The sequence below is a fragment of the Oncorhynchus mykiss genome, chromosome 3 (genome assembly GCF_057628025.1).
Source record: "Oncorhynchus mykiss isolate SJ-2025 chromosome 3, ASM5762802v1, whole genome shotgun sequence".
Lineage (NCBI taxonomy): Eukaryota > Metazoa > Chordata > Actinopteri > Salmoniformes > Salmonidae > Oncorhynchus > Oncorhynchus mykiss.
In genome coordinates, this window is record NC_143024.1 from 88,651,983 (window position 1) to 88,665,856 (window position 13,874).

The 13,874-nt window shown below is 43.1% G+C and overlaps 1 protein-coding gene across 2 annotated transcripts in view; it reads right to left on the reverse strand.

Annotated features, from left to right (window-relative positions):
- The window catches only part of LOC110520604 (tensin-1), a 325,072-nt gene extending 316,328 nt beyond the window's left edge, over positions 1-8,744 (reverse strand). For both annotated transcript variants that reach the window (XM_090230422.1, XM_090230420.1), the window contains exon 1: positions 8,205-8,744. In XM_090230422.1, coding sequence (XP_090086548.1) covers positions 8,205-8,306 — 102 coding nt within the window. In that variant the 5' untranslated portion in view covers positions 8,307-8,744. The remainder of the gene's footprint in view (positions 1-8,204) is intronic.
- Between the last annotated feature and the right edge of the window lie 5,130 nt (positions 8,745-13,874).

Here is a 13,874-nt window from a genome sequence, read left to right on the forward strand (position 1 = left end):
TACTACTACTACTTCTACTACTACTACTACTACTACTACTACTACTACTACTACTACTACTGCTACTACTCCTACTACTGCTTTTACTACTACTACGACTCCTGCTACTACTACTCCTGCTGCTAGTATTACTCCTGCTGCTGCCACTACTGCTGCTACTACTGCTACTACTACTACTCCTACTACTGCTTTTACTACTACTACCACTCCTGCTACTACTACTACTACTGCTGCTACTACTACCGCTACTGCTACTACTACTACTACCACTCCTGCTACTACTACTCCTGCTGCTGCTACTACTGCTGCTACTACTACCGCTACTGCTACTACTACTACTACTACTACTACTACTGCTACTACTACCGCTACTGCTACTACTACTCCTGCTGCTGCTACTACTGCTGCTGCTGTTACTACTCCCTCTGCCCCCTGTAGGTTAGTAGTGGTCTCTCCCTCTGCCCCCTGTAGGTTAGTTGTGGTCTCTCCCTCTGCCCCCTGTAGGTTAGTTGTGGTCTCTCCCTCTGCCCCCTGTAGGTTAGTTGTGGTCTCTCCCTCTGCCCCCTGTAGGTTAGTTGTGGTCTCTCCCTCTGCCCCCTGTAGGTTAGTTGTGGTCTCTCCCTCTGCCCCCTGTAGGTTAGTTGTGGTCTCTCCCTCTGCCCCCTGTAGGTTAGTTGTGGCTTCTGCCTCCTGTAGGTTAGTTGTGGTCTTTCCCTCTGCCCCCTGTAGGTTAGTTGTGGCCTCTCTCCCTCTGCCCCCTGTAGGTTAGTTGTGGTCTCTCCCTCTTCCCCCTGTAGGTTAGTTGTGGCCTCTGTCCCTCTGCCCCCTGTAGGTTAGTTGTGGCCTCTGCCCCCTGTAGGTTAGTAGTGGCCTCTCTCCCTCTGCCCCCTGTAGGTTAGTTGTGGCCTCTGCCCCCTGTAGGTTAGTTGTGGCCTCTGCCCCCTTTAGGTTAGTTGTGGCCTCTGCCCCCTGTAGGTTACTTGTGGCCTCTCTCCCTCTGCCCCCTGTAGGTTAGTTGTGGCCTCTGCCCCCTTTAGGTTAGTTGTTGTCTCTCCCTCTGCCCCCTGTAGGTTAGTTGTGGCCTCTCCCTCTGCCCCTGTAGGTTAGTTGTGGCCTTTCCCTCTGCCCATGTAGGTTAGTAGTGGTCTCTCTCTCTGCCCCCTGTAGGTTAGTAGTGGTCTCTCCCTCTGCCCCCTGTAGGTTAGTTGTTTTCTCTCCCTCTTCCCCCTGTAGGTTAGTTGTGGCCTCTCCCTTTGCCCCCTGTAGGTTAGTTGTGGCCTCTGTCCCTCTGCCCCCTGTAGGTTAGTTGTGGCCTCTGCCCCCTGTAGGTTAGTAGTGGCCTCTCTCCCTCTGCCCCCTGTAGGTTAGTTGTGGCCTCTGCCCCCTGTAGGTTAGTTGTGGCCTCTGCCCCCTTTAGGTTAGTTGTGGCCTCTGCCCCCTGTAGGTTACTTGTGGCCTCTCTCCCTCTGCCCCCTGTAGGTTAGTTGTGGCCTCTGCCCCCTTTAGGTTAGTTGTTGTCTCTCCCTCTGCCCCCTGTAGGTTAGTTGTGGCCTCTCCCTCTGCCCCTGTAGGTTAGTTGTGGCCTTTCCCTCTGCCCATGTAGGTTAGTAGTGGTCTCTCTCTCTGCCCCCTGTAGGTTAGTAGTGGTCTCTCCCTCTGCCCCCTGTAGGTTAGTTGTTTTCTCTCCCTCTTCCCCCTGTAGGTTAGTTGTGGCCTCTCCCTTTGCCCCCTGTAAGTTAGTTGTGGTCTCTCCCTCTGCCCCCTGTAGGTTAGTTGTGGCTTCTCCCTCTGCCCTTGTAAGGTCAGTTGTTGTCTCTCCCTCTGCCCCCTGTAGGTTAGTTGTGGCCTCTCCCTCTGCCCCTGTAGGTTAGTAGTGGTCTCTCCCTCTGCCCCCTGTAGGTAAGTAGTGGTCTCTCCCTCTGCCCCATGTAGGTTAGTAGTGGTCTCTCTCTCTGCCCGCTGTAGGTTAGTTGTGGTCTCTCCCTCTGCCCCTGTAGGTTAGTTGTGGTCTCTCCCTCTGCCCCTGTAGGTTAGTTGTGGTCTCTCCCTCGGGCTCTCTGTAAATCCCCAAAATTCCCCCGTGTCCTGAACATTTCTCTCCTTCCTCTGCTCTGATGTATTCCCACCTGATGAAGGCCATTTGTTCTGAGGATTAGGATAAGTGCCGTCGGTCTCTGATTAGTTAGAGTGGTCGTAAGAGCAGTGTGTGTGTGTGTAGAAGATGGAGAAAAAAAATCCCATTGTGAAATAATACTTTTTAGCCAATTCATTGATGGAAATATCAGTTGTTGGAAATGCATTTGACTGGTCATGCTTATCGGTCTATAGGTTAATATGCATCATTCTAGTGTAATTAAATAGGCGCGTGTGTACAGTATATTCCTTATATATCCTGTTTATCACACGCCTACAGCATACAGATAGAGGGCCTTTGAGTGGAGAATATGTCAGACAGCGCCTTAACCGTGTGGTAATTTAAAGACAACTGGAAAACTCAGAAGAATACGAGGTCATGACAGTGATCTTCAGGTTGGAAAGTCAGAGCTCTGGAAAGAGACCAGAGTTCCCGAGTTGGATGACCATTCAGAACTATTTTTCAGTCGTAGCTCGTTCTTTTTTTTCTCCACCTAGTTGTCTGGAAAGCACTGAAGTCGGAAGTCAGAGATGTCCAAGATCCCAGTTGTTTTGAAGTATCAGACGGTAACGGATGGCAGGCTTCATCAACTCGTCATCAACTCGTCACACACCACTTTGCAATGAGCTGGAGGCAGTATGTATTTTAAAAACATATACTTAACTGTTAGAAACCTGAATGTTTTCTGAGCCATGTCTTACCTTGCTTCAAAGTAAGCCTATTAGATCTCCTCTCTTGCTACATTTCTAACAGATTTACATTTCTAACTCTGTCATAGGAAACTACTTCCATCAGCAGTTCCTTTTTGAAAACTGTGTTTTCCCGCTAATTTCATGATGGAATGAACATTTGCACGTCGTCTACTGCCTTGTGCGCATATAATGTGAAGAAATAATACTTTATCAACATTTTAACCTCGACGTTCTGTGTGCAGCTTGTTCTCATTATGTCTCGTCTCCGTCGCTCCTCTGTGCTGTGCACCTTCCCATTTACACCAGAGATCTGTATATAATGACGAGATGCTCATGTCTCTGCCCTAACAAAGGAAGTCGTTGTCCCAAAGGTGGGAAGGCTGGCGACAAGGTTCAGTTCAAAATAAGCGCATAAACGAATTGGGTGTATTTTGGACAGATTTTATGAGTGAAACCTCTCGCTTCGCCTCTTTCTCCCAAGCCCCTCCCTCAACCACTTACAACAACAAAGATGAGAGATCCCTTTTCCTCGCTAACAAACGGCTACAACTCGCTATTTGCATTTGAGGTTTGGTCCAACAGAATCGTTCATATGTAATCCGAAACACATTGAGACATTATTTTACTGTAATAGAGGAGAAGTTAACCTTTCGAACCATACCCTGTTTATGTTTCAACTTCTCAAATTTAGAGCAAGAGCAGACACTACTTAAATGGATGTGCCAATGAACATTCATTCTGGAAACGGAATGCTCAGTAATGCCTGCTACATTATTAGTGAATGTGCATTACGCATGGTTCTGGTTAAATTTGTAACAAAGAAGGGATTTTTTATAGACAGACTTGAAAGCCAGATCAGTGATTATTGCAACAACAAAAACAGAAGGTATAACTATATTGATTAAAAACAAAAAAAAATATTAGTAAGTCTTGGTTGTGGAAGGCATATATTCAGCCTAAGTATATTTTCTAAAGCTCTATATTCATTAGATTATTGACTGTTTTAAATGCAGCGTATTTGACCTTTAATTGTTCAACAAATATTTTTTAGAGAACATTTTAAATCAAGATGTACAGTATATCGTGAATCACCCATAAGTTTGAAAAACTGTGCATTTAAATACTGTATCCCTAAAATAATTTATTCTAATATTTCTACTAATGCAAATTTTATTTTAATAACCGTGTTTATACACACGGCATATGTATTTAAATACTGGATTCTTGAAATGGCTCACTCTAATACAGTATGCAGTACCATTCAAAATGTTGGACACACCGATTCATTCAAAGGTTTTTCATTATTTCTTTATCAAGGGATTTTCTTTATTTTTTTACTATTTTCTACACTGTAGAATAATAGTGAAGACATCAAAACTATGAAATAATACATATGGAATCATGTAGTAACCAAAAAATTGTTAAACAAATCAAAATATATTTTATATTTGAGATTCTTCAAAGTAGCCACCCTTTGGCATTATTTCAACCAGCTTCACGAGGAATGCTTTTCCAACAGTCTTGTAGGAGTTCCCACATATGCTGAGCACTTGTTAGCTGCTTTTCCTTCACTCTGCTGTCCAACTCATCCCAAACCATCTCAATTGGGTTGAGGTCAGGTGATTGTGGAGGCCAGGTAATTTGATGCAGCACTTCATCACTCTCCTTAGTCAAATAGCCATTTCCCAGTTTGGAGGTGTGCACTCTGACATGCAATCTCCATAGACAAACATTGGCAGTATAATGGCCTTAATGAAGAGCTCAGTGACTTTCACCGTGACACTGTTATAGGATGCAACCTGTCCAACAAGTCAGTTCTTCAAATATCTGCCATGCTAGAGCTGCCGCGGTCAACTCAAAGTGCTGTTATTGTGAAGTGGAAATGTCTAGGAGCAACAACTACTCAGCCACAAAGTGGTAGGTCATGCAAGCTCACAGAACGATGCCATTGAGTGCTGAAGCGCGTACTATAGCTCGGTTACATCACTCACTACCGAGTTCCAAACTTTTTCTGGAAGCAACGTCAGCACAAGAACTGTTCGTCAGGAGCTTTATGAAATGGGTTTCCATGGCCGAGCATCCGCACACAAGACTAAAATCACCATGCGCAATGCCAAGTGTCGGCTGGACTGGTGTAAAGATTGCCTACATTGGACTCTGGTGCAGTGGAAACGCGTTCTCTGGAGTGATGAATCGCGCTTCACCATCTGGCAGTCCGACGGACGAATCGGGTTTTGGCGGATGGCAGAAGAACGCTACCTGCCCCAATGCAGAGTGCCAACTGTAAAGTTTGGTGAAAGTGGAATAATGATCTGTGGCTGTTTTTCATGGTTCGGGCTCGGCCCCTTGGTTCCAGTGAAGGGAAATCTTAATGCAAAGGCATACAATGACATTCTAGACAATTCTGTGCTTCCAACTTGGTGGCAACAGTATGGGGAAGGCCCTTTCCTGTTGCAGCATGACAATGCCCCTGTGCACAAATCGAGGTTCATACAGAAATGATTTATCGATATTGGTGTGGAAGAACTTGACTGGTCTGTTCTGAGCCCTGACCTCAACCCCATCATAACACCTTAGTGATGATTTGGAACTCTGACTGCGAGACAGATGTAATTGCCCAACATCAGTGCCTGACCTCACTAATAATCTTGTGTCTGAATGGAAGCAAGTCTCCACAACAATGTTCCAACATCTAGTGAAAAGCCTTCCCAGAAGAGTGGAGGCTGTTATAGCAGCAATGTTCCAACATCTAGTGGAAAGCCTTCCCAGAAGAGTGGAGGCTGTTATAGCAGCAATGTTCCAACATCTAGTGGAAAGCCTTCCCAGAAGAGTAGAGGCTGTTATAACAGCAATGTTCCAACATCTAGTGGAAAGCCTTCCCAGAAGAGTGGAGGCTGTTGTAGCAGCAATGTTCCAACATCTAGTGGAAAACCTTCCCAGAAGAGTGGAGGCTGTTATAGCAGCAATGTTCCAACATCTAGTGGAAAGTCTTCCCAGAAGAGTGGAGGCTGTTATAGCAGCAATGTTCCAACATCTAGTGGAAAGCCTTCCCAGAAGAGTGGAGGCTGTTATAACAGCAAAGGGGGGACCAACTCCATATTAAAGTCCATGATTTTGCAGTGAGATATTCGATGAGCCGGTGTCCACACACTTTTGGCAATGTAGTGTATATTAACTGGACAGTACCGGACCCAAAATTGAACCTTGTGTAAAGCCACATGCGATATCTATTTTCTCTGAGTTATGTTCACCAAGGGTGACAAACTCTCAACCAGTTAAATATATCTAAACACAATTTCGAACTGGCAGAGCCCCACTTGTTTTGAGCCCCACATTTTTTGCAAAAAAAACAGACAAAAATAAAGGGTTTCCTCTTTTGCATGTTATTTTGGCATTAATTAATAAGTGTTACAGATCAGTTTGCAAACAATGTAAAGAAAAAAAAATAATAATACATTGAGTTAATAAAGCCTCCATACAAACATGGTCTGTTTTTTTTTGCTTTGTTGAGTAAGGCAGCTCCAAAATGCAGGTGTTTCAGCCTAGCTCAGTGCTTTCTGTGATGGTGGGGCAGCCAGCGGAAAATACGGAGCGTAGGGGTTGCTAATGTTCTCTAGTTGCGCAGTGATTGGCTCAGTGTTCTGTCACTCATGGGGACACTACATCTCTGCCAAATTGAAGGATAGTGCTCAGAAATTCAAGCCCCTTGGGTGCTGCCATAGAATTACATTAAAGTGCCCATCCAAGAAGGCTCGAGGTCATTGGCCACAGATAAAATGACGTCAAATCACGTTATATCTACAGTAGCTTTGATTGGACTGATGTTAATATCATACTTTCAAAATCTTAGCTAGCAGTCATCATCATGAATCAAGTCAACAATCTACCAGCAAATCCTTTTTAATCCTTGTCAAATGAAAATAAATTATAGATACAACGTATCGGTGCTCATCGGTCATTGGACATAAACATTACACGACAAGTTGGAAATCGCAAATTCAACAATTAGTGGTTTGGAAGGCATCAGTGGCTAACTGCAAGCATTGCAAAGTAATTACTAGCCTCCTATTCACTGGAGTGGGTGTATGGTCCAAATTGAGGGTTTAAGGGTCTCTTTTCCAAGCTTAATATTATAATCATTCAACATTGGCCATGCTGTCAATCATGATTTCTGCCGTGATCAAAACAACTGTTAACTTGGAACTAGGAAATCTGACTTCAATGAGTTCAAGACAACTGGGAACTTGGGCAAAAAGGAGCTCCAACTGGCTAAACAAGTTCCCAGTTGTCTTGAAAACACCATAAGTCCAGAAAATGTCAGACTTTGATGACAAAGTATAATGCCAAAATTTGGACACGAAGGAACGCCGCGTCAACTTCCTGTTCAAGTGAGCACAGGACAACAATTTCAGTCCAAAAATGTATTGTATGTTGCTGCATAAACTATGTAATATGCCAAGGAGATATGTTACAGTAGCTAAGAAAGTAATACTAAGTGTATGTTGCGTATTAAGCTGTTAGTAGCCCATGTGCCTCACCCTAATAATTTGGTCTATTTTCCCCTCTTAATTTTGCCCACTGTTCTGACTTGATCGTGCACATGTAACCTACATTATAAAATGTTTTCGAGAAAGTAAATCATCAAATTTTGTAAGAGCTTTCATTCTGCTTATATGCCTCCTATATGTATCCTATGGTTCTGGCTTGGTGTACAGGGAGAACACTGTAAGAATGGTCCATGTTCTGAATTCTGTCGCTGTACATTTCAAAAGTGCTGAACAAATAGTTATATTGACTAGTCTGTCCTAGCTCGCTCATTAATGTCTTAATCGAAATTACGGATCGCCTCTTATCCGCATGTCGTCCCCTTATGCCATAGTTTGTACATCTCAATTGTCAGTAGAAACCACGTTTATTAAAGCAAGTCAGCCATATCAGCTATGTTTTTTTTAAAGGCAGTAAATGAGGCTGAATGAACTGTTTCACTGCCAGACAAGGCTCCGCTGACAGCCAGGTGTAGCAGTGGTAAGATGTTGGGACTGCTGTTGTTTGTCGCCGTTATAGTGCAAATAATGTATTGTTTGGTGTTGTGTTGTGTAGTGGCTTTGCTGGCATGCACCCCACTTTTTGTTTATTTCCCCATCAAGATGTACATGCTAAAATCGCCACTGAAAACAGATAAATATTAATTCACAAAAAAAAATGCATGGTTGGCCACCTTGTATTGTGTGAATGAAGGAGTTAAACTATTAGGAATAGACCTCCTGCCCCGTTAAATGCATTGTCAAATTAAAAACGTGCCATTTTCCGTGCCCACTTTTCTGCGCTATCAATGAAAAGATGGTGTGTTAATTATGGGAATGGGTGATGTGTCCTACCTTTTTCAACAGTTTCTTGTTCTCTTTCTTTTTGTCATGTTGGTCAGGAGAAATCTGTAGGAGGTCGTCTTCACAACAGATGAAACTCACTGTGCATCCCATCCAGGCAACTTCAGATCAGAGTCGCGTGGACCCATTCAAAAACGTAATATTTCAGAGCTACGTTTTTCACTCCGCATAGTGAATTCTCACAGGCCCTTTACTGAAGCAGGTAAAACTGCGCTCCTGTGTTCCTGCTAATTTGATGAAATTATTCAAATAGTACGCGATATCGCTAGCACTTTTATAATTTTATAAATATAATTCTATAAACAGGTCACTCTAAATTTCACACTCCATGTCTTGCACCAAATTTTGTTCCCGTTTTCCACTAAACCCCATGCATAATCCCACATCGAACTGCTTTCCCGCTGTTCAGGAAAAGGCAGGCTTGAAAGTGAAGAAAAAATAAAAAACATGACTATGAGCACTGTGCACTAGTAGTACTAGTAGTACTAGCTACAGCTCGCTCGCTCTCTCGCTCTCTCTCTCTCTCTCTCTTGCGTGCTCTCTCTCTCTCTCTGTGCATCAATGTAACTTCATAACTTTATTTGAATATAGATACTGTTTGATTGATAGATTACTATGCAAATTAAAAACATGTTAAAATTGGAATTTAAAATCATGTAAAGTATACATTGAAGGCAAAATGCAGACATCCTCCAGGCCATCCTTGGGATACACACGACCATCAGTCAGCCAAAATCAACGGCCACATTACGTTCTGCACCTTTGACAGTAAGTAGTTGGTTGTGAGCTGATGGCTCTTTCCTGATTTGACAACAGAATCGTGGTCTGCGATTGGTGCATCATGCAGACAGCCAGCAAAGAAAACGTGTATGAATCCAAGATCAGCTAAGTTTTTCTTTGGTTACTTCAACATGGTAGCATGTCTTTCCTCTGATGTATTGTAATATTTAGTGTGTCAACTATGAAATATGTAATGGGTGATGGGTGTGAAGAAAATGATGTCAGCATGACATTACCTAAATCCAGAACAAATTTGAGAAAGTGTAAAGCATTATATAGAGGCCTAATTGCATGGAACTTCCTTCCATCTCATATTGCTCAAATAAACAGCAAACTTTGTTTCAAAAAACAGATAAAACAACACCTCGCGGCACAACGACTCTCCCCTATCGGGCATAGATAGTTTGTGTGTATGCATTGATATATAGGCTATGTGTGCCTTTAAAAAAAATATATGTAGTTCTGTCCTTGAGCTGTTCTTGTCTATTAATGTTCTGTACTATGTAATTTGGTATTATGTTTTGTGTTTTGTGTGGACCCCAGGAAGAGTAGCTGCTGTTTTTTCAACAGCTAATGGGGATCCTAATAAAATACCAAAGTCATGACCCCGTAGGCAAATGGTAGGGGTCCCATAGTGCCTTTGGCTGAGGTCACACAATGGACGAAGAGGCACGTGTGTAATGGGCCATGGACACAGTCCCTGTGGAGCTGGAGAACTGCACAACCAGATGGGGGCTATAGAAGAATGTGTTGGTTTTGAACTTGGGCCTGCACGGCTTTATGAGTCCTCCTTCTCTCACCATCATCTTGCTCTCTCTGCGCAGGACCTGGGGCGTGTTCAGTAGGTAGATTTTGTTTTTGAAACATTATGAAACAGGGAGGTACTACCAGAACTTGACTAATAAGAACACAGATGTTCGCTTTCTGTTGCAAAGCATTCTCCACTGTTCAAAAATCCTTTCATTTTACTGAATGCATTTGTCCTCTGCTAAATGTGCCTTTAGAGAAGGGGTTGTCTAGGAGGATTTTAGTCAACAACACTGCTACTTACATTGAGTGAGGCACCATTTTTAACTACCAAAATCAATGGCAGTGGGTTCTTTTAAACTGTGGCTGACAGGGGTTTTGCAAAGCTTAGAGTAGTTTGAGGGTAACTGGCACCAGTGGCATGTATTCATAAATGCCAAGGGAAGCCAGGCTTCCCCAAATATTTGACCAATAAAAAAGAAATAGTAATACGATTTTTTTGTTGTTGTCTATCTCTCTGTGTTTTCATAATTTTCAGTCAATTTGCAAATGTCTGAATCTCACTGGAGAAATCAACTAAGCGATGGAAACATCTTCCTTCTGTCTCAGTATGTATAGCCCATCTACAGTGCCTTGCGAAAGTATTCGGCCCCATTGAACTTTGCAACCTTTTGCCACATTTCAGGCTTCAAACATAAAGATATAAAACTGTATTTTTTTGTGAAGAATCAACAACAAGTGGGACACAATCATGAAGTGGAACAACATTTATTGGATATTTAAAACTTTTTTAACAAATCAAAAACTGAAATATTGGGCGTGCAAAATTATTAAGCCCCCTTAAGTTAATACTTTGTAGCGCCACCTTTTGCTGCGATTACAGCTGTAAGTCGCTTGGGGTATGTCTCTATCAGTTTTGCACATCGAGAGACTGAAATTTTTTCCCATTCCTCCTTGCAAAACAGCTCGAGCTCAGTGAGGTTGGATGGAGAGCATTTGTGAACAGCAGTTTTCTGTTCTTTCCACAGATTCTCGATTGGATTCAGGTTCGGACTTTGACTTGGCCATTCTAACACCTGGATATGTTTATTTTTGAACCATTCCATTGTAGATTTTGCTTTATGTTTTGGATCATTGTCTTGTTGGAAGACAAATCTCCGTCCCAGTCTCAGGTCTTTTGCAGACTCCATCAGGTTTTCTTCCAGAATGGTTCTGTATTTGGCTCCATCCATCTTCCCATCAATTTTAACCATCTTCCCTGTCCCTGCTGAAGAAAAGCAGGCCCAAACCATGATGCTGCCACCACCATGTTTGACAGTGGGGATGGTGTGTTCAGCTGTGTTGCTTTTACGCCAAACATAACGTTTTGCATTGTTGCCAAAAAGTTCAATTTTGGTTTCATCTGACCAGAGCACCTTCTTCCACATGTTTGGTGTGTCTCCCAGGTGGCTTGTGGCAAACTTTAAACAACACTTTTTATGGATATCTTTAAGAAATGGCTTTCTTCTTGCCACTCTTCCATAAAGGCCAGATCTGTGCAATATACGACTGATTGTTGTCCTATGGACAGAGTCTCCCACCTCAGCTGTAGATCTCTGCAGTTCATCCAGAGTGATCATGGGCCTCTTGGCTGCATCTCTGATCAGTCTTCTCCTTGTATGAGCTGAAAGTTTAGAGGGACGGCCAGGTCTTGGTAGATTTGCAGTGGTCTGATACTCCTTCCGTTTCAATATTATCGCTTGCACAGTGCACCTTGGGATGTTTAAAGCTTGGGAAATATTTTTGTATCCAAATCCAGCTTTAAACTTCTTCACAACAATATCTCGGTCCTGCCTGGTGTGTTCCTTGTTCTTCATGATGCTCTCTGCGCTTTTAACGGACCTCTGAGTCTATCACAGTGCAGGTGCATTTATACGGAAACTTGATTACACACAGGTGGATTGTATTTATCATCATTAGTCATTTAGGTCAACATTGGATCATTCAGAGATCCTCACTGAACTTCTGGAGAGAGTTTGCTGCACTGAAAGTAAAGGGGCTGAATAATTTTGCACGCCCAATTTTTCAGTTTTTGATTTGTTAAAAAAGTTTGAAATATCCAATAAATGTCGTTCCACTTCATGATTGTGTCCCACTTGTTGTTGATTCTTCACAAAAAAATACAGTTTTATATCTTTAGGTTTGAAGCCTGAAATGTGGCAAAAGGTCGCAAAGTTCAAGGGGGCCGAATACTTTCGCAAGGCACTGTATATATAGCCTTGTTGATTTGATGATGTTTAAATTTTTAAGTTGAAATGGCATTGCTCCTGTTGTATTTGTTCTGACTTGCGGTAACTCTGTGGTTCTAAATCAGTAGTTGTGTAGTAAACTGTCGAAAACATGAACTTGCTTGACCATGCTGCAGGTCATGTTAACTGTTTGTTACATGCTAAATTTGCTTTGTGGACTTCACCAGACAGATGTTGGTTTTGTGATAAAACAAATGTGTGCGTAGTTCAATTTATTCTGCCACAGTGTGACTGTCTTTTTGTTGTCACAGCCCTACTGTATATGACGGATGGGTTACAGAGCAAACAATGCAACTATCACAACATTTGTTGTAATATGGATGTTTTACTGGCTTGGCTTGGCTTCCTCAGTGATTTTACCCACGCACCGCTACTGACTTGCACTCCTGGGGTCTGTCACATTGGCAGCAGCGTACTATACTGTTCCTGGAAACTGAGGTTTTTATCAAGATGGCTGCCTATCAGGCGTTGCTGAGCCTGCAGTCAACACACACTTCAGTACAAAGGGTGTCACTGACCCTGAGATTCTCATTCGGGCAAAAGACATTGTTCTCCTCAACTCCTCCATCTTCTCTCCTCCATGACCCGGAAACCGATGTGGTCGAGTACAGTGTCATTTCATTAGTAGGCAAATGAAAGAGGCTGCTCATCTCCTCGATGATCTACTTCGACAGAGGATGCACAAGAGTATCCTAAGGACACGAAGCCCGGAAGTGTTTCAAATCTGCCACACCCCCTTTGAATAAGCTGTTGTTTCCTGGAAGGAGAAAAGTGTGCAGCAGGCACACATTTAAAAACCTTACGCTACTTAATCTTTTAACAATAAAATGTCTTGCACAACTAGCTACATTTTAAAAAATCCCTTTCCGCATTTATGTTGGGATCCATCCCTGTAAACGTAATTTTCCTGAGGACGTACGAGAGGAGAAGGAGAGTCTCATTTCATACAAGCACATTTGTTTCTACTTTTCCTCTCTTCCTTTCCTCTCCTCGATTGCCTTTGACATTTTTCAAACAGAGGAGAGGACGGAGGATGTAGTATGGCAGAGTTAGCCAAACCAATGGAGAATCTCCCCGTCTGTGAAAGAGTTTATTTGTCCTTACTTTGCTTGCTGTTTTACCAGGTATATAAGCTGTTATATACCACAACTCCTCTTATCTCGACTATATGGGGCCTCAAATCGACAGGCAGTCAAGTGAAAGGTGGATGGGCGTGTGTCTTGTTTACCTGCAAATCTGGCTATAAAGTAAGAGTACCAGAGACCCCTTGTTTGTCACATTAGACAGGACCCAGCATTTCAACATATTGTTTTCTCCATGTCACATATCTACACAGATCCCTGAATGAAGAAAGCACATGTCATGCAAAAACTTTTCAGGCACAAGAAGATTACGAGACTCAGCTCCGACTTAGGTGTCTGTTAGTGGGGAGAGAGTAGTCGTCCCCCTAGATGATTTGGGTCTTCGTAAGGGTTTTTGTGTTTGCTAAAAGCTAACTACTTTCTGCTCTGCTTGTGAAGCTAATGCATCCTTGCTTGGCCAGTGGAAAGAGTTCAAAAAGACTAACCAGCTGAGTTTGTACCTCCGACTGTGCCCTAAGGCATGGGGGTTTCACAATGAAAATGAAAGATTCTCACAATCGTTATCCTGTTCGCCTGGGGAGGAAACATGCCCAGGAGGCTTTGGCTCGGACCAGTTGATGTGACCATTGTCTCCGGCTGGGTTCAACTTCCATTGGGTGTCAGGGCTGACTTTGTGAGAAAGATTAGGGCTGCTGGGGAAGGGTCTTCCGGGGGAAGTGACCTCGGGAATAGGGTTGTCTGAGGCCGGGAGAGAGCAGCAGCGG